This window comes from Uloborus diversus, chromosome 9 (genome assembly GCF_026930045.1).
Source record: "Uloborus diversus isolate 005 chromosome 9, Udiv.v.3.1, whole genome shotgun sequence".
Taxonomy (NCBI): domain Eukaryota; kingdom Metazoa; phylum Arthropoda; class Arachnida; order Araneae; family Uloboridae; genus Uloborus; species Uloborus diversus.
Window position 1 is genome coordinate 95,989,545 of NC_072739.1, and position 27,563 is coordinate 96,017,107.

At 33.4% G+C, this 27,563-nt stretch overlaps 2 protein-coding genes across 2 annotated transcripts in view; one reads left to right on the forward strand and one right to left on the reverse strand.

Annotated features, from left to right (window-relative positions):
- The window catches only part of LOC129230386 (fanconi-associated nuclease 1-like), a 58,772-nt gene extending 45,584 nt beyond the window's left edge, over window positions 1-13,188 (reverse strand). Inside the window, exons 1-3 of the mRNA XM_054864784.1 lie at window positions 12,318-13,188; window positions 9,977-10,117; window positions 531-732 (exon numbers count right to left, since the gene is read on the reverse strand). Coding sequence (XP_054720759.1) covers window positions 531-732; window positions 9,977-10,117; window positions 12,318-13,188 — 1,214 coding nt within the window. The remainder of the gene's footprint in view (window positions 1-530; window positions 733-9,976; window positions 10,118-12,317) is intronic.
- A 13,383-nt stretch (window positions 13,189-26,571) lies between these two features.
- Window positions 26,572-27,563, forward strand: part of LOC129229317 (short-chain specific acyl-CoA dehydrogenase, mitochondrial-like) — a 44,221-nt gene continuing 43,229 nt past the window's right edge. The window contains 1 exon segment of the mRNA XM_054863602.1: window positions 26,572-26,672. Within this exon segment, the coding sequence (XP_054719577.1) occupies window positions 26,624-26,672 (49 nt within the window). The 5' untranslated portion in view covers window positions 26,572-26,623.

Sequence of the window (27,563 nt, forward strand, 5' to 3'; positions counted from 1 at the left end):
ATTGAGGGATGGCCAGTTATTAAGGATAAACTTTTGTTTTTACATATATTTTGAACCACCCTAATGTGGATATAAACCCACTGCAACCTGTCCATTGAAAAGGAAGAAGCTTCTGTTTCATTTCTGAAAGAAAACCAAGATTATTTCCTAAAACAAATATATTTAGCTATTTTGTTCCTTATAACTATACATATGATTACATCATACATTCTCTAACTTACTCTTTAAACTATTCATTTTTGATTCAACAAAAAATTTATTATTAAAAATCATTTGATTAAAAAAATATAGACATACTTTAGCATCATTATAATTGTTCTACAAACTAATGGCTGAAGTAATGTTACTCTTTGCGTAATTTCTCTATATTGACTAAATATATACATACATACAATGTTACAACAATTTTTATGTAGCGTTACTTCTTTCCTTTCAAATAATCAAATTTAATGGTATTTGTACTTTTTAAATGAAATTGTTCTTTAATTATGAATTTATGCACAAAGGAAAAAAAATTCAAAAATGCTTACTTTTTCAACATAATGTTAGATACACTATTTTTACCATTCATGAAAAACACTGATTTATGCTCTTTACATTGCTTCATCAGCATTTCTTTAATTTCGTTCTTATTCTTCCCAGAAGAAGTAAAATTGTATTGTTTGAACAAAACCTTTGCTTCAGGTAGGGAAAGTAAATCCATTGCAGTTTCCAAATCAATTTTATCTGATTCTGAAATGGATGTACATAGTTTAAGCACTTAATTTAAAACAAACATTAAACATAAGAATGTATACCACGTACTAAAACTTACATAAACAAGGTTAGCATAAATAAATGGCTAGATATTAAACATTTATAATTTTCACACACTATTTATATTTAAAGAAAACTAGGAATGAGCAATAGGGCTGAGCATTTGTTTTTTTCTGTCCACCTTCCTCTCCCCCTCGAGTAATGAACAAAGCACAATATGGACCATTTAAATTAAATTTTTTTTCTCCATTATTATCTTTCAGAAAAATAACATTCAGTGCTCATTAGAACATTCCATGGTCCTCCTGTACCAAGGGGGGGGGGTATTGTGAGTTCATGAAAAAATACCCAAAAAGTTTACAAAAGAGAAAAAGGCAGGCAAAAATGGCAAAACTTAGGGAATGTGCCCCTACCCCCTCCTTTTGTTCCATTTCATAGAAATTAAATAAAATCAATGATCAATAATATTAGCAATTTATTATAAAACGTTAATAGTTTTCCTTCTTGAATCAAAGAGAGGGCACACTTTTTCGTTCTGCTTATAACAATGCATTTTTCTTTTCAAAAAGGGGTATATTAATTTTGAAACTTTTGTATATAAGTGCCAGAAGAATATGCTCACAATAAACATAATTTACACATTTTCTAAAAAAAGAAAATATAACTAAAAACAAAATGCAAACTAAAAGTTAAAATGTTGAGAGATCCAAGGTACTCTCAGGACACTTATTAAAATTGAAGCTCCAAAAACGAAATTTTAGCTGACGGATGATGGTGTTTGAGAGAGGTGATTTCAGGGATTCTCCCTCGGAAATTTTTTGAAATTGAAGTCAAATGTAAGAAAATCTTTATTGTGTTGTTGGAAAGAGGAGGTGAGAGAGAGAAGCTCCCCTGAAAAGTTTTTATAGTTGTCTTTAGCAGGGCTCATTTTCATTGCGGAAAATATGCAAGAGTCCTAAAGGCCTCAGAGCATATTTTTGTAAGTATATAGTCTGAATTTAGTCTTAAATGTTAAACTTTACATAAAATTGAAAAGTGCAGGAGGTCAACTCCATGGTCATCCTCTATGAGCTCCCACGAAAATTAAACCCTGGTCTTTTGTAATGTTTGTAGGACAAGTTTCCTCTCCCTTTAAACTTTAACAGATACCAAAATGGATATATTTATCTTATTTGAAAATTGGTTCAAAATATTTCATTTCCTGTTGAGAGCCAAAACACTGTCCCTCCCTAAAATTAGGGATCATTTGGGACGGTAAGTTGTCCCTTACACCCTCTCACTACACTGCTGTGTAAAAGTATTAAATTGACCCAAGAAATGCGCCATAAATGAAAAATTCTTTTTTTTTTCATTTTCGAGTATTATGGATTGTTCCTATTGCCCTTCTAGCTCTATTCTTGCTAAATTTTTTTTATGAAGAAATCATTAAAGTATTTTAGGGCAAAAATATTTTTTTTTCTTGAAATAATATTAGCAAATTGCGGTCTGTCCCTCTTATTGTTGTGTTCCTGGCGAGAGCCAGGAAAGGAGGAAAAGGAAGGAGTGACGAGAGCCACTCCTTCCAACCCCTAGATTTGCCACTGATTATCTAGTAAAATTGATGCACAGTCGAGCCATAGCTTATTATCTAGGAACGAGGCTGGAGTATCAAAAGTTTTGTTGAGTAGTTCTCAAAAGGTGGGAACAAAGAAGTTAATTCTGAGTAGTTTTAAAAATTTTGAAATTTGACATCAATTTTGTTTTTATTGCATAATATGTACACCTAGAGCATCATATACAAGCATAAAAAGACAGCAGGTATTTATAAAAATTAATAAATAGCAAATTTAATGATTGGTCTGTAGGTAACAGATTTTGGACATACTTGTCCAGTGGGTAATAGAATTTGGACATTATCATAATGATAGTTTTAGATTTTGAACTTTTCCAATGAAAATTTTATCTATTTTTAAATTCTGCAATGAAAAATACAGGATTTATGAAGTACTTGAATGACCTTATTTACTGGTCTTTAAATTTTGTTATGGTTTCCAAGAATCCGAACCCCCCCCCCCCCCATCCAAGTTTGCAAGCGCAGGTGATAAAGCAGGGGTCTCTCCAGGATTTTTCACAGGGTCCGTTTTTTGTGAAAAATCAAATAATTTTGTGAAAAATCAAATAATTTTGCAAAAAAAAAAAAAAAAAATTTTTTTTTTTTTTTTTTTTTTGCAAAAGCGAAAGTTTCGACTCTTGAGATGGTGGAAACTGCATCATTGACACTTAAAGTTGAGTGTTTTCCCTTTTTTCTGTTGAGAATATCATTCTTTAGTACTTTTCTAATATTTGGGGGGGGGGGGGGGAGAGGCATCGCTCACTGGGAGATGGGCACCCCTCAAGTATCAATATTTATCTACCATTCTACATCATGTTAAATTATACTAGAAATGTTATTTGTATAGTATTTAAAACAACTGTAAGAAAAAAAAATCAGTCAGGGGTTCAGCATTTAAATTTTTAACGCAAGACACTGTTTAAGAGCACAGAGTTTCGTTTAAAACTTATAAATTCCGTGATTTTTACAAAAATAAAAAAAATATTTTATTTGTTTACTTCTTAACTAAGCGTACTAAACATCGAAAATGCGAAAAATCAGATTCCCATAGCGGATGCAAAGAGATTGCAATCCTCAAAGTGAAGGCATCAAAAGTATAAAAACGGCTTGTAAAATAAGTATTTTGGATAAAATTATTTTAGAATTGCATTTTAGAGCCCTATGATAAACATATCATTAATATCTGGACACAGTTGAAGCAAAAATAATAATAATAATAAATAATTAAAATAAAAAATAAACGATCGATTCAGCATTTTAATTATTGACTCATAAAAGAAAATGGAATTCCGCTTTAAAAACCTGAAATAAGCTTTGTTACAAAAATAAAGAACCCTTTTCATTTATTTGCATCCAAATAAAGCGAAGTTAGCTAGAAAAAAGAATGAAATATGATTCTCATATCGAATGTAAAAAGATTTGGTTTTTCAAAATGTAGGCATCTATAGAAAAAAAACGGTAAATAAAAGAGTTTTTTTTAAGTTAATTATCCTTTTTAGCATCGAAAAATCAAACCCATATAACTTTCTCCCAAAATAACAGTTTAACATCGCACCGCCAGACGCTAAGTGCCGATAAACAGTTAAACTGACGCTAAGTGGTGATTAGTTTGAATTTGGTAACCCTATCTGAAGCGATCACATCCCCCCCCCTACTACCCTTTGCAGTTCTAAGTTCATTTCGCTGTATATTATTGATTATTAAATCATGAGTGGGGAGAAAAGTGCTTACTACGCCTATTCAGAGAATGTTGACGCTTTTTCAAAGAAGTTTACAACAACACTGCTGCATAAAACAAACAAGCAAAATTATAAACCAAACTGACTTTCAGCTGTTAATTTCTTTCAAAAAAACCAACAGGCATTATATTTATTTGGCCGTAGTAATTATTTATGGCTTGCAGGAGCATCACAAGAGTGCCGATTTTTTTTTCTTTTGCGAAATTAGCTGATTTTGTATTCACCAAATATCCTAAATAAACAAACAAACCACTGACGTAGACCGGAAGTAGCGAGTCTTATTTCCGGTTAAGCGCCAATCTCCATTGCTAGAGATAGGTGTTCATAGCGAAAGCGATTTTGTTATGCTTCTTTAAAAAGCAGAATAATGTCTTCTGCGTATTTCAATGCATTAAATAAGAAAGACAAACTTAGTTATTGTTAAAAATTATCTTTCAATGGCTGTGACCTTACCGATCCTTTAGTAGATGGATGGCGAATCTATTGCTAACGATTGATGTTTACAGTGTTCAGGCAATTTTGTTTTCTTTCAGTTCTAGGTAGAATCATGTCTTTTGCATATTTTAATGCATGAAATGAGTATAATAGGCTTTGCTATTCTCAAAAATTGTCGATCAACGGATCTGATTTTCCTGATCCTTTAAATACAGAAATAAGAAAAAAAAAACGAGTCTTTGTTTGTCGATCATTACCGCGATTTTAATGATAAGCATTTATGAATACCTCCTAAACAGAAATAAAGTTGATACAAAGTCTGCTTTCAAGAATCACAAATCTACTGGATTGCAAGTACGTTGTGAATTGTAATTCCTATTCTTAAGTTGAAGCTATTTTTTCAAAGATGGAAGCTTTTCTGCACTGTGTTCACACAGAATGGCTATGACAGGGAGTTTTGGTGTCATATTCAATCAATTCTCCTGTTGTAGCTTTTCAGTTCACACACACTTATTACAGTTGCTACCTAATTTTCAGGTTTGATATTTAAGATATTTTATTACATATTTGTTCATCACTTTTTTTTTTTGTTTACTCAACTTGCTTCTGTAGCAAGATTGATAGGCATAAAAAAAAATTGAAAGATAACAAAATTTAAATTTAATCTCCGAGTGCTTTCTCCTGCGTTAAAATTGCTTTGAATGTAATACCAATAGCTGTACTATGATACTATACTATAACTTTAATTAATGTGTTTGTTTACCGATTGTCGAATATCTAAATTTGTTTACAATTAGAGCGCCTAATATTAAAGTACCGTTAATAACTCGAAGTCTCAAGAGACGGGCTAAATGGTTCGAGTTATTGATAGTTCGAGCTATGGGAAGTTTTTTTCTCATGAGGTAATGAATAGTGGTTCTTTATTTTAATCACACAAATCAAACTGTTTGAAACCCGTCAAAACACTGGAAACTTTCAGCTTTGCAGGAAGCAAATAAAAAATTGTTCAGGTTGAGTTTTTCTAATAATAAATTTAATATAGATCAATATAGATCTTCACACATTACAGTAAAAATACAAAGCTGATGAAATTAAGGTGAATGTTTCCAGCTCGTAAATACCTCGCACAAAGTGTGTTTACTACATAATATTCATTAAGATTCAATCCTTTCGCTTTAAAGCATTGGCTTTGATTTGACGATCAGGACCTTTAGAAATTTGAACATCTTTATTTCTGACATCTTATTTGCTCCTGTCCTCATGCTGTACCCGAAAGCAGAACAACATCCCCTCTTTTTACGAAAATTTTGCACCTTTGAAATTCATGATTAATTTAAAAAATTCAATCAAATTACAGATACGTAAACAGAGCAATTCGTCGTAAGAAGCAATACAAATAAGACTTCCGCCAGAAGTTTTGAGTGACCCCGTGCAGCCCTGCCACCTAGTGTTCAAAAGAGTAAGCGTGGCTTGGAATTTGGTGAATAAGTTGATTCCTCTAATTTAACTTTAAAAAAGGTTCCAACCATTATCGTTTTTATACAGGAAATATGCTGTATTATTTTAATTTGAGATTTGCTCTTTCAATAAACAATTTGTGAAAGATCCGTTTTTGTTTATCAGAATTTTGTGAAGGGTCCGTTTTGGTTGATCGGATTTTTGTGAAGGGTCCGTTAACGGACCCAAATTTGCTCTGGCCAGACCCCTGTAAAGTCGCCAAAACTGACGTTGTTGTTGAAATCCGGAATTCCCCACTGGTAGCCCTTTGCTTATCCTACGCTGTGAGTTGTCGCCAATCGGGATTTCTTGGCAATTTTTGTGCAAGGAGAGAAATATATCTAAATATTAGAACATTGAAGATTCATTAAATAATTGCTGTTTAAATATCGATTTGTTGTCGTAATTTGAAAATATTTTATCCAAAATATCAGCAAAATAACAGATAATCATGTTTGAAATGTTGCAGAGTTATTAGCTGCTGCAGTTTTGCTTACTGAAATGCGTTCGTTAGGATCGAAACTTGTGTTAAACAATGTATTAAAGAAATTAACATTATACAGTAAAACCTGTCTACAACGATATTGTTGGGATATAAAACAAAATCATAATAGGCAGGTTATCATTATAAACAGTTTGATTATTTATGCTGACATTTTGCTGGGGCCAAAAAAAATTGTTATATACAGGTTTTTGTTATAAACAGTATCGTTATACACAGGTTTCACTGTAATAGTCTTTTTTATTAAGGTTACAAGACAGAAGGTCATTTATAATAATGAATAAATGAACAGAATTATCGGCGTCTAGGTCGTAACGCAATTTGGACATCTCACATATAGGTTTAAGAAAAATGACTTTGCTTCAAAGATACTGCATAAAAACATATGAAAACACTTTAAAATAATTAAAAATTGATTTTGAGGATCAAAAAATACCTTTAAAACATATAAATCATAAATTTCGTTCTCAAATAATAGCATTGTCCAGATTGTAACTTTTGGACATACATCAAACTTCCAACTTCCTTTTTTTCTAAAATCCTTTACAAAATAAATAATATGTCTTTACTTTTGACATTTGCAGAAAATATTACCAAAAAAATATTCAGTTTGAGATTCATACCCTTAATTTTTTTTGAAACGTATGGAAACAATAAAAAAAAATTAAATGGTACATTTGCTTAGTTAACGTTTTGAATGTCCAAAAAAAAAATTGTGCATTTTAGCAAATAAAATATTTTCAAAGGGTATTTGAAGAGCACTTTTCCCATAATTTATGTCTATTCTTGTCTCCAGTGGCGGCTCGTGGGAGGGGCCAGAGGGGGCCCGGGCCCCCTCACTTTTTTTAGACAATAATTTATAACTTTTATTTATTTTCCTTTTTTTTTGTCCGTACGTGCTTGAAATTAAAAAAAAAAAAATTTGAATTGTACCGTATTTTTTTGCCTATAATCCACAGATTATCTGTTGAAAAAGTAAAATTAATGAGGTGCAGATTATATATGCTGTTGTAGATTATCTGTTTTTTAATTTTTTTCCCCTAAACACCAATGCATTGAACCTCAATATTTACAGTAGGATTCGCCAAAACCGTTACCCTGCTTGTATCTTGTTTATTTTACATATAGTTGGAATGTTTTTCTTCTATGCGATTCAGGCTATGTAAAATAAACAACATACAATAAAGGAAGAAGCCTTCAATTGCACAAGATAAGACCATTTCTTCCTTTCTTGACTCTTTCTCTTCAAGTAATTAGCGTACTATAATGACAATTTAGAGAAGAAGTCATCATTTTAGTTATTTTTTTTAAATATACTTTAAAAGTTATTACTTCTTCACGTTTTTGATTTAGTTGCTAAAATTGTATATATAATCAAAACGTATCTGAGAAACACAATAGGGCAGAAGAGATTTTAATTCGAAAAAAATGATGTTAAGGTAAATCTTAATTAATTTTAAAAATAAATCTTTGAATTAAAAATTTTCAATAGTTAATGCTAAATTTGTCAGTTAATTACCCCTGTCCCCTCCCCTCCTATTTCCTCCTTCTTTTCCCCACGTTCGTCTAAAAATAAAAGAGTCTCTCCTTCGAACTACCTCCCCCCCCTCCCGTGAAAACATTACAGAAAATCTCTCAATTTCACAAAATTTCCAGGGAATGTCTCTGAATACCATACATTATCGGTTAAAACTGTGTTCGAAAATCGCTTAAAACTGCGTTTTTTTTGGATTTTTAACTTCGAAAGGTTGCTGTCCCTAATGTTACCAAATATGGTCCTACAATTACGTTTTTAAAACTTAATTTTCAGAAAATATTCAGGCAAATGCCCCTGAACCGCTATCCTTTAATATCATAGTCTCTGAACCCCTCCTTATAATATCATAAAATATTGCGCTTAAGATTTAGGGCTTCAATTTTGAAAAAATATATATTATTCCAGGGGAAGCTCCCCAGAACTCTTTCCCGTAAAAATCTTCAAATTTTGTCTACAATTGTGCTTTTGGAACTGCAATTTCGAAAAATTGAAAGGCGGAGAAGCAATTGATTTCTATTTATTTTTCAAAAAAAAGAAAAAAAAAACGATCGGAGAGAGTCCTGGAGCCCCATCCCTTAACAAAACGTCAATAAATATGGCCTATAAACCGCTGTTTAAGACTTCAATTTCTACAAATTTCCGTGTAGTCCCTTGTACAGTTCTTTCTCCTAACATCACCAAAGACCGTCTAAAATTGCATTTTTAAACAATAAGTTTCAAAATTGAAAGATTTGATGTGCAAACCAAATCAATCAAATTCATGAGATTTTTTTCCTATTGTGCGCCCTTCCACCCTTAGAAATATATTCTAGTTGCGGCACTGTTGTGTGTTATGTTGTAGGATGTACGTGTGTTTATATATCGTTAGAAGATTATTTTTTTTATTCAAAAAATGTGTTCCCATTGTTACACAGAAATTATTACTTATTTTAAATTACTGCTTATGTTGTTTTACAGAAAATATGACGTTATCAAAAATTTGAAGAAAATAAGTTCGATTTTTTTTCCCTTTTTCTGCACAAAAATTCTGAATCTGGTCCATGGGCGCCGGCAGATTCATATGCAGATGGGTACACCCGCATGTAAATCACTGAGAATTTTTTACTAGTTTAATTTATTTATTTTTAGTTTTTTTTAAAACTCAATTAATTGATTTTTACTTTATTTATTTGAAAGCAAATACTGAGATATATTTTCATCTTTGATAAAGTCAATTTATAACTTTTACATATTTCTCTGATCACAATGTTTTTGCACTTTTGTAATTTGGTCTAGCTTAGAATAAAATTCATTTACTCATTCAAAATTTTTTTATTAAAAGATTAAAAATAATATTATTAAAAATATAAGATTAATATTGCTTTTTAAAATTTATTAAGCACAGCAAAGCGTACTGGACATAAACGTGAGATTAATAATTTTCGTGATGTATTTTGTAGCTTTTCCCTACCTGATAAATTAAATTTTATTTGTGAAAGTCAGGGGGTGAAAGTGAGCCACCCTGCCGGCAATCACGGACATAAACATGAGATTAATATTTTTCATGATTTACTTTTTAGTTTCAATATTTTGTAGCTTGTCCTGTGCTTAAAATGAATTTAATTTTATTAATTTAACACAAAAAATTAATTTAAGAAAGTTTAAATATTAAAAAAAAAAAATTCTAAAACCGGGGAGGGGGCGAGTGACCCATGATCTGGCCCCCTCACTTATTCAAGGCACGAGCTGCCACTGCTTGTCTCTGTACAGTATTATAATTAACTCAAAAAATTTTTGAGTTAATTAAAATGAAAGTTATTTGGTGTTATAGCTTCAAAGTTGAGGTATGTGTTTGCTCCCACCTTTTGAAAACTGTCCTGTTGCTCTTAGTCCTGGCAAAAAACAAAAAATACATTTGATTAAACAGTCAACTCACTCACCTGAATCAAGCAAATGACAGTTAACAAGTTCTTCTAAAACCATTTTCAAATCTTTGGAAATTTCTGGGTAATTGATTTTACTTTGCCTCAACCATTTGTATTTTCTTTGAAAAAGACGAACATACAATTTTTGTGCAGGAGCTGAAAATAAATTGCAAATAGTCAGTGCTACAACCAATAGGAAAATTGACTCAATATACTGTTAATTAAAATTGTATATTTCGCAGCAAAGCAATTAACAATCATTTAAAACTTGAGCAGCCTGTGAGTTTTGCAATTTTAGTGTCCTTGCAGTTAGTTGGCACTTGCTTCCATAATATCCTGATTAAGCTGTTGGTTGGTTGATAAAATTATGTTAAATGATGTAAATATAAACATAATTATAAAAGTAATCAGTTTCTGATTCAAATTATTATGTTTGGAAAAACTTACTTCCAAGTACATTTTAGAATTAGTTGTTGTATATTCTATATTTTAATGCAAAAAAAAAAAAAAAAAAACGAGTCAATCAATCAACTAAAGAGCTGCATTAATTCAATAAAAAGATGTAAATAAGAAAACTATGGCAATATCTTTACAGAAAATAATAAATACAAATACAATACAAAAGTGACAACCAGCATTAGGCTCTGGGCCCATTGTTCCGGTCCTAGTCAATTAATTTATTGGTCCCCAGTCATGGGCACAGCCAGGATTTATGTTGGGGAAGGGGGAGGGGGGGGGGGGAGGCGTAGAGAGGAGACAATTAAAATGTAATGTCAAAATACTTGCAAGTCATAATTTGCTGTGGAATAATACTAAAATAAGAATTTTCAATTTAAATATTTGAGTGTGAAAAGTAGATTTTTAAAAGCATGCAAAAAAAGGGAAAAAAATACATATAATTTTTTGGCAGATGAGAAGGGTTAAAGTTATTGCATGAGGGTTGAAAACTTTGATACTGACAACCTCTAGTGCAGCCAGAAACTTTTCTCCCCCCCCCCTCCAACCCACCTTCACTGTACCACCACTGATAACTCACTATTTCATCTAAAATACAAAAGGGATACATGCCCCCAAGTTTTAAATTCCTTTAATATATAGCCACCAGCATTGTGCACAACCCATTTCAGAGGACGTAGAAGTTGTAGGGCAAATGCAGCAGCACCTGTTCTGCTGATAGTTTGAATGGAGTGGTTTACTGCCCCAACAATCCCAAGAAGTTTCAAAGCGAATGCCATGCCATGGTTCTCTCATCTTACATATTAAGTCAAAATCACTGAGGCTTAGGTCATTAACTCAGGGTGGCAAAGTCAGAGACACAGTGATTTTGGAATAAAGGAGTCAGAGTCAGAGGCTTAAAGTTCCAAGAGTCAGAATAAGAGTCATTAATTTTTTCTCAAAGTCTGCCACTCTGTCAATGCTTGAAGAGTCAAAGTCGGACTGATTTTTGTTAAAGATGTCGAAGTTTGAAGCTCCAAAATTTCTGGAGTTGGTCATTTTCACCCTGATTTTGCAGTCCTGCTTTAATTTAATTCCTAAGATGAAGGAATCCCAAAGTCACATTTGCTTCAGAACTGATCTTTAAATCGTTCTGACTGCTCTATCAAGGACGTATACAAGGGAGGGACGATCCTTCTTCCTTTGAGGGACATTGCAACAGCAATTTTTCCGAATTGAAGTCCGAGAATACAAGCGTAGGCCCTTTTTGATGACAGGAAGAAAAGGAATAGGTTTTAAGGAAGTTTAAAAAAGCGCACTTTTAGACGGTCGTCGATGATGTTAAGAGAGCAGGTTTTGAAACATTCTCCCAGGAATTAGTATGAAACTGAAGTTCTAAAATGCAATTTTAGAATATCTCTTTCAAGGGAAAAGGAAAAGAATAACTTTGGGAACCTCCTTGAGTGTATCTCTATACTTTAGTTGGTTTAGATAAAAATACTGTGGCATCCCCTGCCCCCTCAGAGCATATCAATCAGGTTTGATGTAAGAGGTTAGTTAAAAAATCAATTCCTCCCTCCTTGAAAACTTTCTGGATCCGTCCTTGAGCTCCACTTGAAATATTAACAGAACACGTGTTGCATGAATTCCGCATCATTGGAAACAAGATATGCCCAATACTGGCGACTATATTGAAAGACTGAAACTTTGTGGCATGTAACCACTTTTGTATTAGATAAGATATTTGATGTAAATAATAAGTAAAGTTTCAACTCTTATATGCATACAATCCTGTTATCATCATTAATTTTATTGTTTTTCAATGCGTTAATGATATTAGGCCCTGGTGCTCCACTTGTGATATTAAAAGTATGCTTCTGCTTAGCACTTGTGTAAAATACTCTAACTAAAAATAACTTACTAGATGAAGATTGAAAACTTTCAACGAAGCCCATATCTTCCGCATTAAATAAAATGCTATTTTCTTCTTCACTTAAAACAGTATTTAAAATATGTTTGAAATTTGAAATATAATATGGAGAGTAAGAACTATTTTCAGTTGGATCTGAAGCATCTTTAGTTTTGTTAGAGTTTTCAGAAAAGACTTCATCTTCAGCTCCTACAGAATTTTCTACATCTCGTAATAAGGCAGAAATATCTGATACACCCAGAGAATCTTTGCCAGAAGTATTTTGTTCAGTACTTGGTTTCTCCTTAATTTTAGAATCCACGGGACTTTTATGAGTAAAATCTCCTGTTTCCAAAACTGGTTTGTTTACAATTTCAACAACAGCAGGCTTTTCGAAATTCTTATCATCTGAAATATTTAAGGTTTCCGATTTTTTAATCGAAAAATCATTTTCACTTTTCACTTGATTATTATCGTCGTTACTTACTTCACAATCTGAGACATGATTTTCTTTAATGTTCTTATTTTCTGATGAGACCCTAATTTCACTTAAAATAATTACATCATCACTGGTGGCTTTAGATTCTCTACGTTGTCTTGGTGAATTACTGGATTGACCTTTACTACGTGGAGCTTTGGTACTTCTCTTAACATTTTTCCTTTTTGTTCTAGAAAGCCGACTGGAAACGGTAAATGCATTATTAGGTTTAATTTTATTTTCCACACTGTTAGATGCAGAGTCAGGAGGTTTATCTCCAGAGGTAGTACAAGTGCTATCGAAATGCTCATTGAGACTCGACTTTGGTACAGACTTGCCACAAGCGGGACAAGAAACATTGTTTACAACTTTGAAGTAATCTAACAAGCTCGTTGCTTTTTTCATATTTAGATTTTATGAACACCATATAAATATCCAATAACTAAAATAATCCCTTCAAGCTAAAGCCCCTCTTTGGGACAAGCAACCAAGAAAAATTCATGAAAACACAGTACAAAAAAAAAAGTAATTTTGTTAAAGAGCAAAGCAATTTAAGTGAACCCTTTCACACTGTCAACAAACAAATCGAAGGCGGCAAACATTTGAATTCGGTTTACAGTTACGTCAGATCGCGAACGCAAGAACTATAACAAGAGGATAGAATAGAAGGAGTGACACCGCAAGCGAGTGGGAGAATAAAAAAGCTTCGTAGACGTATTGTTTACAGTAGAATCCCTATAGGGACTCTAGTTTAGAGTGATGGTTCCCAACCTGTGAGTCACGACCCCCTTGGGGTTCGGAAAGGATTTCTTTTGGGGTTACGACATCATCCGTAAGTTTATTGAAAAGCGATAGCTTTGTGCAGGTAAATTAGATAAAAATGGAACAACGTTTAAAAGCACAAAAAGGATAAAAAGTTTTTAAAAACGCAGACATGTTTTGGAGGCTATAGCCTCCTTCCTCAGTGCGAAATGAACAAATGGATGAATCAAAGTCAAGGGAGAGTTTAAATGCGTAACCGGAAAAACATTGACCAATCAGCTATCAGCGAGTGCTGAGGCAAAATATGACGTATTCTATTATGCAAGATTGAAAAAGATTGGAGAAAAATGCGGAACAGCAAAAGACTCATTGCAATTCTTCTACAAATTTTGTGGTTTTACCGTTTTATCCACACATTTCTTTTCGTATTTCTAGAATTCTCAGTAAATTTGACATTCGTGTAATTTACAGACCCATAAATAAACTTTCTTTTTCCAAACTGAAGGACCCAATCGAACCACTTGATCAGTGGGGCATATATCACATTCCTTACATAAAAAGTAGTCGAAAACTTTGTACTGCATAGTGAATAAAATATGACAACGTATATAAAGTACAAATTCAAAATGAAAAAAGGTTAAAAAACCAGCAAACAGCTGTTTCGGCACTCTAAAATACAAGTGCCATCATTACTCATATCTTTTACAACTCGTCTCTCATTCCAATGTTCGCCTCGACTGTGTTTTAGTCGGGTTGAACCTGTCTTCGTTTTTAATTGCACTGATGATGGCACTTGTATTTTAGAGTGCCGAAACAGCTGTTTGCTGGTTTTTTAACCTTTTTTCATTTTGAATTTGTACTTTATATACGTTGTCATATTTTATTCATTATTCATCACATTCCTTGTCTGTGTAATATCGGTTACGTGGGACAGACAAGACGTTCACTTAAATTTCGTTTGAAAGAACATGAAAACCACGTTAAAAAACAGGAACTGAACAAATCTTCAATTGCTAAACATTGTTGGGACACAGGGCACAATTTTCTCTTTTCGTTGGCCAAGAACATCTGCAGACCTACAACAGTAGGTGAATTAGATTTTCTGGAATCATTTACATTCATAAAAACTTAAATAATCTTTGCAATGAGTCTTTTGCTGTTCCGCATTTTTCTTCAATCTTTTTCAGTCTTACATGTTAGAATACGTCATATTTTGCCTCAGCACTCGCTGATAGCTGATTGGTCAATGTTTTTCCGGTTACGCATTTAAACTCTCCCTTGACTTTGATTCATCCATTTGTTCATTTCGCACTGAGGAAGGAGGCTATTTCCTCCGAAACATGTCTGCGTTTTTAAAAACTTTTTATCCTTTTTGTGCTTTTAAACGTTGTTCCATTTTTATCTAACATCCGTAAGTGTAAAAATCCATCATTGCATAGTTTAAAGATTAAAATACATAGGAAAAAAAGGCGTTATTTTAGAGCAATGTCAAAACGTGAGCGCAGTGGTGAATCCAGGAGAGGGTCTACGGGGGCGCAGCACCTTATCCCCCCCCCCCGTCAGACCACAGTACCTGATAATCCACGTCCTCTAAGCTTACGTTCGACGAGCACGATCGGTAGCGACCAGTTAGTTTATCACGTGACAGCTAATGATCACTTTGCTCCAATCAACCAATCAACTGCTTAGAATGGTAACCGCTGCGGTAACCGGTTGATCATAGAACGCTGCGGTTAGTAACCGGTTACTTACCGGCAGACCGGTGAGTTTCGTCGAACGCAAGGTTTGATTATCTTAAATTTTGGTTTAGGGACTTCCACCCTTACAAAATGTCCACGAAACTGTCCCAAAATTCTCGTCCCTGAGAGATTCTCTAAACTCTAATCCTTATCCTGAAAGATGTCCTCCAATTGCGTGTTTGACTTAATTTTGGAAATTCCGGGAATAGTTCCAAAACCCATCCCGTCATCAAAAATAGCCAAGAAATGGAATTTTAGGAATATAATTTGGAAACAAATTTCAAATTTCCTTATCACATATGTAACGATCGTATAAAATTTAATTTTTAGGTTTTAAATTTAAAAAAAAAAAAAAAGTGCCGGGTGAGAGTCTTCGAACCAGACTCTAAACCAATCCTCTCTCTTCTAACATCATTAAGACTCGTCTAAAATTTCGTTTCTGGAATTTTAATTCCGAAAAAAATCCGGAGAAAAAGCTCCGAATCCATACTTTTCCCCCAACGTTTACAAAGATGGCTTAAAATTGTGTTTTTAGGACCTCAAATTCAAAAATTTCCGGTTAAAGCTTTCCTGAAACCCTTTTCCTCCCTTAATTTCAACAAAGATGGTCTACAACTCAGCTTTTTAAGGTCATTTCATTTTCATTTTCGAAAAATTAGAGGACTTCTTTTTTAGAACTTCAATTTCGAGAAATTTCAAAGGCAGAGGCGCTTGAACCATTCATAAAAGTCCTTGAACCTCTCCTTCTAACATTACCAGTGATCGTGTAAACTGCAATTTTAGAACTAGGATAATTTCGAAAATTTTCCGGGGAGGACCTTCACGAATGCTACATTTACGGCTGCAGGTTCATATTGTAAATTCTCTTTCTCAGCGTATGTAGTGCAATTCTCTTAATTTTATGGCACTTATGCTAGTAATGAAGCGAGACCGAGCCCCTTGGGTGTGTATGTAGCCGTGTCTGTGTGTCTTGGCAAAGGCATATGTGTGTGAATATTTGCGTAGGCGCGTGTGTGTGTGTGTGTGTAGACGAGGGTGTATGTAGTGGGCATGGACTCCATCGTCCAGGTGGAGCGAATTCCGGTGGACAGTACTAGACCAGCGGAGACCTAGAACCAGCGGAGCAGCAGCTGCTGGAGACAGTGGAAAGTAGTGTTCGCAGATTACCAGGGTCCAAAATTTCATAAGAATATCAACTTCGGTTAAATTGCTTAAAAAAACTTCCAGCCCCAGGCATTCATTTGAATTTTGATATCACATTCGCGAATTGCGATAAAACTCTCGTACTCGTTGGGTTTTCTCTTTCAAGAAATAGAATGGAATGAAAAAAAATAGAAGAAATTCACCCCCTTCTCCATACTATAACTGGTGATTTTCTAGATTAGGTAATACGGCGCATATCCATAAAAAAAAAAAGAAATTGTAATTAGAATGCGGAAATAAAGGTATAGTTATTGTGGCCAAATGGCACCCGTACACTCATCACAAACTACCCTCCCAGCGTCGCGAGTATTCAAAAGAGCACGCACCCCTGAACCCCAGGCTGGCTTTTAGAGTATTTTACAGGGCAGTTCATTCTTAATGCTATGATGAGTAAATGTGATTACTAATTATGAACCTAAAACAAGGGTAATAAGAAGGGACACTAGTAGGATAAATTTAAAAAAAATTACTTCTTGCATGTTAATATCTATTAATTATTTTGGTAAGAAGAAACACTTTGAATGAGGGAAAAAAAAATTGAATGATATTTACACATACTTTTCAATGGCAGGGACTTTTCTCAGTAAGTTTTTTTTTTTGGGGGGGGGGGAGGGGGGGTTCTAATCTTGTTATAAAAATCCACACAAGCTAATCCGCGATATTAGTTTTTCAAGTCAATGTTACAAATGACAAAGTAATTATCCTGGAGAATCCTTCCCAGTTAATTATTTTCCTACTTCTTTGCTCATCTGTAATCAAATTTATCTTTAACCGGGACATGAAAAAAAAGTGATTTTACACAAAAATCCCGTTTTTTTAAAATTTTTTATTTATTTATTTTTTTTTTTTAATAAAAAGGGCTTGAGTTAAGCCTTAGATACTTTTTCTCCTTTTTTAATAGTTCTGCAGCTTAGTTTAAGCCCTTTGGTTTAAGCATAGTTTGCATTTGCTTTTAGACATTCTTGTTCTTGGCATCGATTAAAAGCTTGTACCACTAGCCAACCAACTACCCACCGGGAGTTGCTTCAACTTCAACTTATTTTTGAAATTAATGAAAAAAATTAGTTTATAAATGTGTAATTTTTCAAGATAAGACGAAGGTGAATTCCTATTCATAAGTAGAACTTTGTTCATTTTACAGTTGATCTTGAATTTTTTTCAATGGATGATCCAGATGTGGATCCGTTGGCCTACATAGAAAAAAATGTGCTGCCGGTCTTAATGAAGGCATTTGAAAATATATTAGAAGTTAGACCATCTGATCCCATAACGTATCTAGCTAATGAACTGATGAAAAAAAACGCACAGAGGAAAAATAACAGAAAATCTAGCTTGGATTAATAATTTGGCACATTTTCAGAGAATTTTGTCTTGTTTCCACATCTAATATGTCATTAAATGTTTTTTAACATTTTGGATAATACATTTTTATGAATTTTATACTTTATGTCAAAGTTTTAACATTATTTTTTTCTTTGTGATGATACATAGGGGAACTATCATATTCGCATGTTTTCAACATTTGTTTGCAATCGTTCAATGTGATTCATGATAAAAACAGATTATTAACGAACGACCCCTCACGATTCTTCGACTATCCAAGAGTTATTCAAATTCAGCTCATACATCGCTGATAACTTTCTGAATTTTTAAGGTATTGAACTGGAATTTTGTTTTGAGTTGAGGAATCTTGTTGGGTTTAAGATTATGAAAGTTATAAAATTACTATATCTTTTACGAATGCGCAGTGAGCAACTAATTGCTTCAAATGTCCATATTTTATGAAATTTTCAACATTTTAATTTCCAATTTTAATATTATACTTCTCTTGTATGCTGTCAAGTTTTCTAAAAGTTTGGTGAGCTTTGATGGAAAACTTTGCGCGTTATGAGCCAAATCCTTTCAAATTAAATTCGTAGTTTTGAAAGAAATAAATATATTTTCGTGAAAATCAGTGATACTTTCTCGAAAATATGTAAAATAATTGTGCATAGTAAGCTAACTAATTTCTGAAATTTACAGCTTATTCTCAGCTATATACGATAAATGATATGATCAATAAAATAATAGTTTAAAAAACTAAAAAAAAAACGCTTTCGTAGCAAAATGAACTAAAAAGTGAAAAATAATCTTTGGGTGATAGTAGTTGACCAATCACTTAATTTTAATGGAATACAAAAAAGCGTGGGGGGCTGTCTACTTACAATTTTGCTTGGACAACAAATGGAAGAAATTCAAGACAACTGATAAGAAGCCCCCCACGCTTTTTTGTATTCCATTAAAATCAAGTGATTGGTCAACTACTATCATCCAAAGATTATTTTTCACTTTTTAGTTCATTTTGCTACGAAAGCGTGTTTTTTTAGTTTTTTAAACTATTATTTTATTTTTCTGTTTTTTATTCTTTTGTTGGAGAATTATCACGCAAAGTTGTTTTTTTTTTTTTTTGTGCGGTATATGAAAATTTGAATCAGATTGGGACTTAATTGACGAAATTATTTATGAAACGAGTGCGACGTAATATCTCAAAGTTAAGACAAAGGCACCCCGATGGGAAGCTACTGTGAGTCATCGATGTATGTTTGCGAAAATCATATTTATATTACTTTGAAAATTTGAGATGCATTTGAATAAAAGTTTTGTTCAACAATGGTCTCATCAGCAATAAATTTCCAATTGAAGGCTCACCTCAATTTTGGCATAAAATTAGTTAAAAACAGTTATATTTCATGTTCTAATTACCTTGGAACATTGGAACAAATTTTGTCTGATGCAGAAAAATTATAGGTTTTTGTAGATATTTTTAAATAATTTTTGCGAGTATTTTTTAATGTATTTTTTTAAATTTTTCCTTTTTCACATTGTTGGATTTATGCCAAAATATTGATTAAAATTGGAGGAAACTCACAATTAAAAGAGTTAATTAATTAATTTGATTATAGAACATTGCATTGTCATCGGGTCTGAGGTCGCGTGCCAAATTTCAAAAGAATCCGATCGCAGGAAGTGGGCAAAATTTGAGCTGCAAGATTCCATTACAAGATACATACATACATACACACATACATACATACATACATACAGGTGAAGCTAATAAAAGCGTGTTAAAAAACATTTTTGTTTTTCCTCAATTTGTTGCTGATCCCCGAAACGCAAGAATGATGACAGCTGGAGTATACCTTTTATGTGACAAAAGTTACAAAGCAATTGGTCACTTATTTCTTGAGAAATCCTTAGAAATGTGAGTTTTTGAAAGTCTCTCAATACTTTTGGTCATATGGTGTATCTCATTCGCAATAAGTTCCCCAGTTAGGAAGCACACGGCTACATGGTACTGACAGAGTAATTCTTAGTGATTAATTTTTAGTGGTAGACTCCATGCGTCTAACATACTCCCTAAATATTCTGTGATGTTGCTCAGAGAAAATCATGTCCACTGTTAAAAGGGCTTTTCTAAATTTAATATTGGGCTGATTTTGACGAAAATAGAATCTGTTTACTTTCTGCTTACTTGTAAGTTAATTGTAAGGTAATAAAAATTACTTGTAAGATTAATTGTTGTACTAACCTGTGGAAAGAAATAAAAAGTCAAGTATGAAAAAATAAAATAATTGGCTACTCATAATGAAAAAAAGTCTTAACACTGGAGTTATGGAAGGGGTCATTTTGACCCATAGCACACTTACTTTGCGTACTGCTCCTCTGTATTTTCATAAAAAGCTTAATCTTTTCTTGACTTTTCCTAAATCATCTTGCTGTGCAATAATATACAGTTCTCAAGAAAATTGTATTTTTTTTTTAAACCAGAACTATACAAAGGGTTATACCTAAAAGAGTGGGTGAGTGTCATTTTGACCCCTTTGAAAAAAAAATATTTACTGATGCTGAAACAGAGCAGAAACTCAAAAATGACTCTTGAAACATATCATTACAAGAATTTGAAGCATTCATATTTTTTTTTTTTGTATTTAAAAGGGAGCATTAGCAGCTTGTTTCTGAAATGCAACTGATACAGCGCTGGTTATTTTAATGGATTTTTCAACTCTTGAAAAATACATCATCACATATAATTAAAATCTCTGTATATACGTTAAATAAACTGTATTTTTTTTAAAATTTGCTTATTTTCAATTAATTTTTACGAAGGTATAAAAATATGTAGGGAACTATGCAAATTTCTTCTCAGAGGGTCAAAATGATCCCCGCCATATTTCTATGTATACGAAGATCGTCGTAATTCTAGTGTTAAAATATGAAACTTCCTCCTTTGTTTCCCGGTTGTTTTCCTGATAGTCATCTGGAAAGAAGAAAATGGTGAGCAAATAAACGAGGAGCTACGGAGAAAGTTTCGAGGAATTTGGTTGATGTGGAAGAACATTTGAGGCAGTGAAAAGCAAAGTGTTGTAAGTGAACATTTTCAAGTTTTGAGTAAAACGCGTTTAAAGATAACATCTTAGGTAGGCTTTCATTGAAATTTTTTTTCTAAATCATGCTGCATAGCAGCACCTGCCAGGGCTTGTAGTACCATCTCTTGTCCCAAGAGAGAGGAGAGCTTCACCTACCATGTGTACTGGTTACCTCCAATTTTTTAACTTTGCCACTTGCATCCCTTTGCTTTTCACTGCCTCATTTGAGAAATTAGCAGGATTTCGAGGTATTGCTTCTGACATAATTGAGTAGGGAGAATAGTGGTAAAAGGGAAGCGTCTTCCCTTGTATCCTGATTAATTTCTTGTTGGTTAGCAGAAGGCAAGAAATAGTGCTGAGCAGGTTGGGAGCAATGAAGGAAGTGTCAAGGAAGCTTATGACTACAAGAGAACATTTGAGGAGTTGCTGGAGGCAATCTTGCTGACTTGACTGAGTTAGGAAGAATATCTGCGGAAATGGCTTGGCAATCATTTGGCAATCAATGACTTGGGCATCCTTTTTTTGATTTCAACAGAATCATTAATATACGAAGCTAGAAAATCTTTATCTGAATAAATCTTGATGTCTAGAGTTGTAGTTAAGTAGAAATGATACTCCAAAACGTGTCGGTTAAACGAGCAGTCCACTCGTCATGTTACCCACCCAGCCATTCGTCGTCTTATTCCATTCTGCCGTTTTCATTTAAGTTCGTTTATCAGTACCGTAGCCTATCGTCAACATTCATTGTTTTTTTCATTAAAAATTATATTTTACAAACAATTAATCAAAGAAAAAATTAACTTACTGTCGTCGAGTAATTTTTTACTTTGATAAGTGAAAACATTTCAATCACAAGAAAGAAAAATCCATATTGCTGGTTCTGACTCGTAAAACATTCCAATCTAACCTCACTTACAATAAACTTCGTTACGCAACACCTCAGTATAGTATAAAAAAAGTACTTCGATATCAATAAAAGAATTACAGAAATGCTAAATTCGTCATTTAACCCGATTCGTCATCTTACTTTCCTTTTACTCCAAACACATTGTGTTTGATATAATTGTTCATTATTATTTTGTATCCAACCAAAACTTTAGAGTTTTTAATTTCTAAAAATTGTGTATTCAGTACATTTCCATAATGCTATTTGGTTTTCACTCAAAAAAAAAAAAAAAAAAAATTGACATCTGGAATTCAAATTATGTTTTTCGCAATCACGAGTGTGTGTGTATGTAGGCGTGTGTGTTTACAGGCATGAGTGTGTGTAGGTGTCTGTATGTGTGTATGTATGCGTGTGTGTGTAGGATATGGACGAGGGAGGCTGGGGGAAAATAAAAACCTAGGTATAGTGCCTAACCTAGGACATAAAAACAGCCAAATGAGAACAATAAACAATGTGATTGCTCAAAAAAGAAAAAAAACCTTATTGTTTTTTTTATGCAGATTATACACAATGTAATAGCGCCATAGGCAGGTAGACTGCAAATTTTTCATTTTTTACATTTTTGCCACCTATTGTACGTTAGCTTTAACAAGCTTGCTGTTTTGGTTTCCGGTGCGAAAAATGCTCGTAAAAAAACTTCTAATTCCCAACTTTTAGTATTAAACCTAAAACGCGATTCTTCTTTAAAACTCACTTCTGCAGATAATGGCCATTTACCTGCCCACGGCGGGATAAAATATGCAGAAAGTGTAAATAAAAGATATGAAAATAAACGTTTGAAAAATTAAAAAAAAAAATACTTATAATGCATTTTAGTAAAATTAATGTGGCAAAGGTGCATATTTTTTCGTTCTCATTCTTTGAGAAAAACTCAGAGCAATGCGAAATAATAGCTGAACTACAGCGGATGACACACAAATAGAAAACTACTTCTGTGCTATTATTTCTAGAAGGGAAGGGGGGGGGGTGCATTATGAGTGTTTGATCCCTAGAATTCTGGGGGACTAATTTCGCAATCGTTTGATTAGCTATTTGCATAAGCTTAGATTTCATTTTTTATTTGATCACTTATTAAAGAACTGGCATTTTTATAACTGCTAGAAGGTTTCAACTTAACATACATTAAAATGTACGAATGGGCATAATAAGTTTTGCGATGATTTCCACTTTTTAGGCGTTGATTGTTATTGTTAAGAGTACCTTATAATAACATTTATGTAGGGGTTCCGCCATTGCAAATTCTTCGCTGTCAGGATGAAAATCGTTAACAACACAATTGACAACTAACCAATTGCTAACATTTAATTGGTGACTGCTTACATAAAATACACTAAATCGTTAGAATGGGGGAATGAAGTCTCTGTTGCGCTTCTTATCGTCTATCGCGTCGTGTATCTTATCAACTAATGAGAGTTTTGAGCAGATTTCTAGAAACAAAAGATGCCTCGCGCATCTGATAAAATTGATACGTAAAAATTAGCTCTTTCTAATTAACGCAGCTAAATCTTTTTTTAAAGAAAAAAAAATTAATAATAAAAAGCTCGTCAAAATGAATAAATTTGAAAAAAAAAAAGCTTTTTTTCTTCTGGATAAAAATAAAGCGTCTCGGATTTTATTTATCCCCGCGTGCATATTTAAGAAAATAAATTAAAAAAAACCTCCACACAAATAAATACATTTAAATAAAAAAAAATTAAAAAAAGCACTTTTTGTTTAAACATAAAGGACTCCGAATTTCTTTTTTTTTCTCCCGTTGCAAAAAATAAAATGAACAAACTAAAACATTAGATGGAAAAAAAAAATCACAGTAAAAACTACGGCTGCGGAGTCGGAGTCGGGGGCGTAGAGTCAGCGACGATCTGATTTTGAGGGAAAGGAGTCGGAGTCGGTGTCTGCCATTTTCTCTTTAAGTCCGTGTTTGTGCACTCTGTCAGTGCTTGCGGAGTCAGAATCAGACTAATTTTGGGGTAACGGAGTCGGAGTCGAATGCTCTAAAATTCCCGGGGTCAGAGTCAAAATCGGAGTCAGTTATTTTCCCTCTGACTTCACAGCCCGGTTAAAACCAGGGCTGCGGAGTCCGAGTCGTACTGATTTCGGGATAAAAGAGTCGGAATCAAAGTCGGAAGTTGCAGACTTTGAAATTCCAAGAGTCGGAGTTGGTTATTTCCCCTCTGAGTCTGCATCTCTGCCTAGGATGTGGAGTCTGAGTCGTGGAGTTGGAATCCGAATGATTTTGGGGTACTAAAGTCGGAGTCGAAGGCCCTAAAATTCGGAGTTCGGAGTAGGACATTTTTCCTCTGACTCCACAGCCCTGGTAAAAATATTTGCGCTTTGAATTCATTTCATTTTGTTTCAATCATATTTATCTCTAATTTGCGTTCATGTTAAGTCTACGAGAAATGGTATTACGATTTTTACTAATAATTTTTTCTTCCTGGAAACACAAAATTTAGAATGTATTCAGAATCTGCTCAGTTTTCTCAGTTTATTGGTACGAAAAACAGTTTTTCGTGTTATCCGCAATGTAAAAAAATTTTGAACTGTTCACCCCCCCCCTAAAATAACTTAATAAGAAAATCTTTTACTACAGGGTTAATTTGATCATATCTGCCAAACCATAGGGGGTTGATAGAGGAGCCCAAGTGGAACATAGAACCACCCGATGTCACCCCAATTTCGCCAACATTTCATCCCGCACCTCTGTTTTTCAGTTTCAATCGTAACTTTTGATATATTAAAGGGGGGTGGAAATTTGAAATGTCGGCGAAACTGGGGATGAACCACCCACCCATTATCCTGTCTAATCCGTAACCGTAACCGAGATATAGTAAAAAAAAAAAAAAGAAAAATGAGAAAAAAAAACCTAGAAAAAGATCGATTTCTGAAATTCCTAGAAAGTTTACACACAAAATAAGTACATATTTGCAAAGAGCAGACCAAATCCTATAAAATGATACCTTTTTCATCAAGATAGTAAAACTTTTCAACAAGTTACAAGCTTTGAAACATTCAAAGTACTCAAAGTTGAATTGGCACCAAAATTTGTGAACGGCATTTTCAAAAACAATTGCTTGAGCAACAATCGATCAAATCTATCAAAAACTAGTCCACCCCACTAGCTTTTAAATGATATCCCGGCAAATCATATTGGGGTTCAAGTTTGGCAGAAATTAAACCTTTTGCTTGAAGCATTAAAATCAGAGTTTGTCAATAAAGGGGACTAGTAAACGCGTCACAGCTCTTTAAATGTAGGATTCCTCTGCAAATTTCTAACTCTAGCTGTTTCTTGAAGAAAATACAATTTTTATGCATTATTATGATAAGATGTATATGTTTTTGCCGTGTTGTTTATCAAAATGTGGCCAGAGTAGGAGGATCTTGCGCCGCCATCTTGGACTCTAGTTGCGTTTTTTCAGTATTCGTTCCATATCGGAAAAACTATTTACTTGCGGGTACAACTATTCATTGACGAAATAAAGAACATAAAATTACCTTTAGAAAAATGTTTTTGTGTTTATTGTAGCTGCAAAAGTGGTGTGAAGATATTTAATTTTCAAGTCTGAATATTTGGAAATGCCACTACTTTCCGCGCTTTTCTTTCTTTTCTAGTTTCTGCGAAAGGTCTACCACATCACTTTTCTCTTCCGCTTGGACTCGGGATCAACATTCATGAACACGTATAAAGATTATATTTTCAGAATACACCGTTATGACATTTTATTTCTTATCAATCTTAAATGAGAAGAATTAGTAATCTGGAAATATTGTATTTAGATGAAGCTTGACCGTTTATATATATAAGTTCATCTAAAACGTGATTTTTTACCCCCCTCCCCCCGCCGTTTTTACTGTAAAATCTGCTTGAGCTAAACCGTTGGGCAAAAAAAAACCGAAATCAGATTGAACGAAAAAGCGAACGATTTGTAACCATAGCAACCAAAATTACTCCTCTTAATAAATATAAAAAAGATCGAGCTAGATTTGGTCTTGTCGTTATGGCAATCTGAAAAATCAGAGCAACATCAACTTCGGTCAAGTGAGGTTAATAAGCGATTCGTGATTGCTTAAAAAAAAAAAAAAAAAAAAAAAAAAGAAAGAAAGAAAGTTTGCGTGGCTTTTTTTTTTGAATAATGTTGATCATTACGAACAATTTTATGCAACTTGATTTTTATCATATTTATACATCACTGATTTTGAGAATGCCCCTCATCAGCACAATATATAGCATTGCTTTTTTCTTTTCGCTTTTTTTTATTCATGCATTTATTCTTCATGTGTGCAGAGATAATGCATTTTTCTTTTCTTTCTCCTTATTTAGATAGCTCTCTAAATTAAATCGATAAGCAGTTTCCTTTTTTTTGCCAAGTTTTGGATGATAATTTTGAGCAATTTGATACTTTCTACCAAAATTTTTCATTTTCAAACGTTACGCTCACCGACAAATTTTTCAAACATTTTCGTTTTCGTCTGCCGCAATATTAGTATCATTGCTAATTGTTGAGAGCAATAATTTTGTGGACAAAAAGATAAACTTATGTCATGGACGACGTCTAACTGCTCCAAAACGAGATCACGTGATACTGAGATCACGTGACCAGTGACATCATTTTAAACAGGTCCAAGCTTATCTTACAGCGGAGCGATTGATTGAGGGACTTTTGATAACCACTGAGTTATCAAAACGGTGGTTATTTAATGAATTTACGGGGGTGAGTTAGTATTATTTGATTGCAGACCACTAATAAATTTAAAATATCTACCGCAGGAGAATTTTCTTGTCAAAAATGGCACTTATTTTCAGCAGATTTGGGAGTGGAATTATGTCGTTTGCAGGTACCCTCTCTTGTTGCTCATAAATTATTAATTTCTTCTGTTAAAAACTTTTTTGTCCCTCAACTGCAATTTTTTTTGTACAAATTTGATTGCTTTTGCCTGAATAATTAAACGAAAGCTTAAAACAGGTCTGTGAAAAATTAAATATTAAAGAAAAGGGATAAATTTAAAATATCAACCGTAGGAATATTTTCTTGTAAAATATGGCACTTATTTTCAGCCGATTTGGGAGTGGAATTATATCTCTTGCAAGTATCTTCTCTTGTTGCTCATAAATTATTAATCTCTTCTGTTAAAAACTTTTTTGTTCCTTAACTAGGAAAGTTTTTGTACAAATTTGATTGTTTTGTCTGAATACTTAAACGAAAACTTAATATAGGTATGTAAAAAATCAAAATATTAAAGGAAAAAGGGAGGAGATAAGGTTGAAATAAGAATGCGATTAGGCAGAACCCAGTTTTTTTCCATGTCGCCATTTTTGTAGCAGGGAGAAGCGAAGGGATACAAGTGAACATTTTCAAGTTTAGAGTAAAACGCGTTTCAAGTTGCGGTCCTAGGTAGGCTTTCATCAAAAACTTTTTCTAAATCCTGCTGTATTGCAGCACCTACCAAAGCTACTAGAACTACCTCTTTCCTCTAAACATGGGAGAAGTTCACCTACTATTTGTATTGGTTATCTATACATTTTTAATTTTGGTACTTAATTCCTTTTGATTCTCACTGCCTCATATGTAAAAATTGACTTATTTGTAAGAGTATTTCTTTGACTTTACCTGTTTTCGTTATCAGCTCAACACTCATTCACACCGGCTTTTAAAATAATTAGGGGACTCCGCCCTCTGTTCATTCCGCTCGCGAACTCCTTTTCGCCCTCAATCCGCTTTCAACGGA